The sequence below is a fragment of the Punctularia strigosozonata genome, assembly GCF_000264995.1.
Source record: "Punctularia strigosozonata HHB-11173 SS5 unplaced genomic scaffold PUNSTscaffold_21, whole genome shotgun sequence".
In the NCBI taxonomy this organism is placed as follows: domain Eukaryota; kingdom Fungi; phylum Basidiomycota; class Agaricomycetes; order Corticiales; family Punctulariaceae; genus Punctularia; species Punctularia strigosozonata.
Window position 1 is genome coordinate 310861 of NW_006767453.1, and position 4615 is coordinate 315475.

Below are 4615 nucleotides of genomic sequence, written 5' to 3' on the forward strand. Positions count from 1 at the left end.
ATCTTGTAACGGATTCAACTCCGATTTTCCTGTTTCCTGTTCCCTTTGTCTGACATCATAGCTTCCCTTTGTAGACTTTAGTTTCCCGTCGCTTGCGACGGATCTTTCGGTCCGATCTTTCCGCCTCTTCCGTAGATATGTTCCCTTTGTGTTCCATACGATATCTCTCGTCTCCGTATGTTCCCTTTGTGCGCCGAACGGCGCCTCCGATCTCCGACATCTCCGACTTTACCATTGTTCTCTTTTGTACATATAAACCGTCGAACTGTACCGTAGATAGTCAGTTCGAATATCGACTAAGCTTCACTCTATTCCTCCTGCGGACTCAGAGCGCGTAGCAGCCTAGCGCACGAGCTTAGGCTTGGTCCGCATCCGATCTCGACTCCACCAACGTTTCCGACTTATCGACTTCACGCCGACGCGTCTCCGACGCGTCTCTGACTCCGCTCCGACTTCACTCTTGAGTTCCTCCCTTCTATTTTATTCTATTCTACGTATATACGTTTCGGACTTCGGTCCTCCGACTCCGTTACCCCTTGCCTGTATCTGATCTTGACACACTGGTAATGTGGCAGTGCACAAGGGCGGTCACAATGGTATCTTTCTCGATATTCTCCTGTATCATCTCTTGTTATGATATTGTTTTACAAGAGAAATATTAAGGAGAGATTTGGCGCAGCACAGGGGTCCAGTATCTAGAGGGAAAGGATTAGCCGCGATGGCCACAGGATGCCAAAGATGGCCCAGTGTGACAACAATGCCGCGTCACGTCCCGTCACGCCACCTCACAGACCTGGCGGGAAACGGCCTCCGTACATGAGGGACCTGGGAGATGAAAGTGGCGTCGTGGCGCGCCAACACCGCGCGCGAGCATCCCCCAACCTCGCTCACGTCACTTTCGTCCTCGGACGGTGCGCACGAACATACAAGACCACCGAGACCGCGATGGTTGCAGACCAAAGCGAACAAGCCACGTCTGCGGAAATCCCGTCTACCCCCACCTCGCGAACGGCTGCCTGGCCGTTCGATGATATCGAAACGGACTTGATCATACGCTCCTCCGATGGCGTTGACTTCCATGTCCTCCGAAAGATCATGTCAATTGCGTCTCCGAACATCAAGTCTCGTCTCGCGGTCCTTCCATCTGCAGTAGGTGGGCCCCAAATCCTGGAAATTCCGACGGACAGCACGACGCTGGATCAGCTCCTTCGTCATTGCTACCCAGTGGATTTCCCTTCCTTTGCTCATATCGAACAATTGGAACCTGTCCTGGGGCTTGCTATGGCCTACGAGATCAAACTGGCAGTCAGCGTTCTTACGGAACGCCTGCGCACGAACCTGAACGCATCGACCTGGGATGCGCTCAGGGTGTATGCATGCGCATGCCGCCTTTCTCTATATTCAGAGAAACACCTGGCTCTCGGAATGCTGGGGAGTAGACAAGCTGAAGATCTGGACAGTCCAATATTTGATAATATCGCCGCCACGGACTACATACAGCTCATCAAGTATAATCGCAAGCCAAACACTCGTGGTCGACCCCATTCCAGCTTCTATTCCAACAAGAGTGCTGCTGATGCTAGTGCAGTATCACCATCACGCCAGACCTTCGACGATCCACTTGCGGATGTCACATTGCGATCATCCGATGGTGTAGGTTTCCGCCTCTACAAGGTCATGCTATCCTTTTCCTCTCCATTCTTTCGCGCCATGTTCTCCTTGCCGCAGGAAGCAGCGCATGCGACCGGCGGCCCGTCAGATCCCCCCGTGATCGACGTCTCGGAACGTAGTCCCACCTTGCGCGACCTTCTCCCATTGTGTTACCCACCCTCCCCCATAGACATACCTCTTACGACGAATTTGGATCGGCTGCACGATGCATTACAAGCGGGACTGAAGTATGACATGTCAGCCGCGGTCAGGGTACTATGCACTCACCTCGTCGAAGTCTGCGCCAAACCGGAACCAGCTGGCGTTTATGCCATAGCAAGATGTCTAGAGCTCGACGACATCGCCCTCGAGGCCGCCAAACTGTGCCTGAGGCAGAGTCTTCCCGAGTTGGAGGAGTCTGATCAATGGCGCCGCGTCGTCGCAGCAGACTTTTGTCGACTTCAGCGTTATCACGTTGCTTGCGGGACATCAGCCGCGGCCGTCGCCGTGTCTCTCGACGGGCTGGCTCCAAGTTGGTATTCGCACGGTACTCAGTCATGGATGGATTGTGCATGCAGACCCTCATCTGTGGTTTGGTTTCATCGCAATGGTGCAAAGAATTGGGTGGGTTGGATGTCAAGCACAGCGCAAAAACTCAGGCACCGTCCAGGCGCCGCATCTTCCACAACAACACTTGACACGCTGTGGAGTTTTGTGGTGACCGAATCGTCGCTTAAATGTCCTTCCTGTCTCCCCAAGCTGCCTGCAGATCTCCCAAAGATGCAGGCATTCTGCGATCAAATGAAAGCCGAGATACAACGCATAATCGACCAAGTACGCAACTCCCTTGAGATTCATCATGAAGGCTAATATCTGTGGTGTAGGTTCCTTTTTATCCCTACCTACCTACAGCATAGCCAACTGTGCCATACATGGACGATTGGTGGGGAATGCACGTATAGCAGAGATTTGCCACAGCTGCCAGCAAAGTGATGGCAGATAGCTGCGAGGTGGCGCCTTCAATCGTTACAGCGATTCGAGAGAGCCTGGGTCAGACCTATGTATAAAACACACCTGTTGTTGCCGTAGCATTGGGATCACGCCGACCTGGATTCATGACATAAAGTTCCCGTAGATCGGGATGTCCGCAATGTGTAATATAGTACACCGCAATATGCCTGTCAACCTTGATAACACCCATTATTCTATGTATCACGCCAACATGCCACCTGCTGTGTACTACATTCGAAACCTCAGCAATAGACCGTCGAATGTGATGTCATGCATGTATGATGCAGCACCATAGGATCCATAACACGCTGATACATCAAGCTTCTGATTTAGTGGCTACAATTGTACAGTTGCCCGTCAGGCGGTATGGCACGGTCACGGGTGGTCAAAGTGCGCACGTGTAGACGACAGGCGCAACTGAGCCTCACTGCTCAATGCCAACTCTCACCGAACCATCACACAAGCATTAAAGTACGAAGTGATCCTCCGTCCTCTCATGGCTATCGAAGAACACGATAATGTGTCATGTGCAGAGGTCCAGTCGTCTCTAACCTCGCACAAAACTGCCTGGCCTTTTGACGACCCAAACGCAGACTTAATCTTGCGCTCCTCCGATGGCATATGGTTTCACGTCCTCTGCCAGATCATGTTGATTGCATCCCCCATCCTCAAATCTCGCATAGAGAATCTCCCCTCTACTCCAGATGTACTCCCAATCCTAGAGATCGCAACACACAGTCAGACACTTGACAAACTCCTACGGTTCTGTTACCCCCTTGAACTCCCTTCATTCTCGGATATCAAACAATCGGAACTGGTGTTAAAGCTCGCTTTGGATTATGACTTCAAGATTGCAGTTGCTTCACTCAGGGCATGCTTATGCAGGAACATAGGTGATCTGTCATTGGACGCGCTTCAAGCATACACATGTGCATGCCGTCTCTCCCTTGATGAAGAAAGATGTCTAGCAATGCAAGCACTAGGATCTTGGGACCCATCAAGCCCTGTATGCAATGATATACCTGCTTCCGACTATATCCGACTCATCCAATATCAACGCAATGCAAAGTCTGAGCGTAAAACATGGGCTAGATGGAGGAGGAACTACCGCAGCTCTTTAGATGCGTTGAAGAATATCCCAAAGGACGTGTAAGCAGTAACTGTGCTAGAATCTGTCCCAGTACGCCCCCCCTTCGACGCCCTGGGCGCAGATGTCATTTTACGCACGTCTGATAACGTGGATTTTCGCGTCTACAAACTGATCTTGTCGCTCGCCTCCCCATTTTTCTCTGATATGTTCACACTGCCCCAAGCAATGGATGCGAACGTTGGGCAGCCGGTACCACCTGTCATCAACATGGCGGAAGATAGCGCCACCATAGACTGTCTTCTCCGGCTTTGCTACCCCCCTTCTACCACTGAAGCACCCTTGGACGGTGATCTCCATAAACTGTTTTGTGCACTGGCCGCGGCGATAAAATACGATATGCCGGCTGCAACATCTGAAAAAATCTTTATCTATATAGCTGCCCCTCAGAACTATGGACACTATTGGAGTGCTATGGATGCTATATAGAAGTTGCCCAGATGCTATGTAGTGCTATGGTTGCTATGTAGAAGTAGGACAGTTGCTATATAGTGCTATATAGTAATTATAGGTAATATAGTTCAAAGTACTAGCTACATAGTGATACATAGCTCATAGGTGCAGTCAATATAGCACCCATAGATTTGGTATGTATCTGTATAGTAATGATAGCAGGTCTCCCAATGCACAAATACCATGATTGAAACCAGACTCAGGTCTTGAATGATAATATTAGCCACTCTATATACTATTAGACTGATACATACTTATAACTATCTACAAAGTGATTAAGTTTGTGCTATCTGGAAGGCAGGGACAGTGGCCCAAAGCTGACTTAGACGAATCAACGCGGCTGACACCGGTCAC

The 4615-nt window shown here is 50.4% G+C and overlaps 2 protein-coding genes across 2 annotated transcripts; both read left to right on the forward strand.

Annotated features, from left to right (window-relative positions):
• Positions 1-945: 945 nt before the first annotated feature.
• PUNSTDRAFT_47886 (uncharacterized protein) lies at positions 946-2520 on the forward strand (the record flags this gene model as incomplete). Its single annotated transcript, XM_007388888.1, has 1 exon — positions 946-2520. One exon carries the CDS (start codon positions 946-948, stop codon positions 2518-2520), a length of 1575 nt encoding a protein of 524 aa, XP_007388950.1.
• Positions 2521-3868: 1348 nt separating this feature from the next.
• Positions 3869-4054, forward strand: PUNSTDRAFT_29952 (uncharacterized protein; the record flags this gene model as incomplete). Its single annotated transcript, XM_007388889.1, has 1 exon — positions 3869-4054. A coding segment is annotated over one exon (186 nt), but the record flags the coding sequence as incomplete, so codon positions are not given.
• Between the last annotated feature and the right edge of the window lie 561 nt (positions 4055-4615).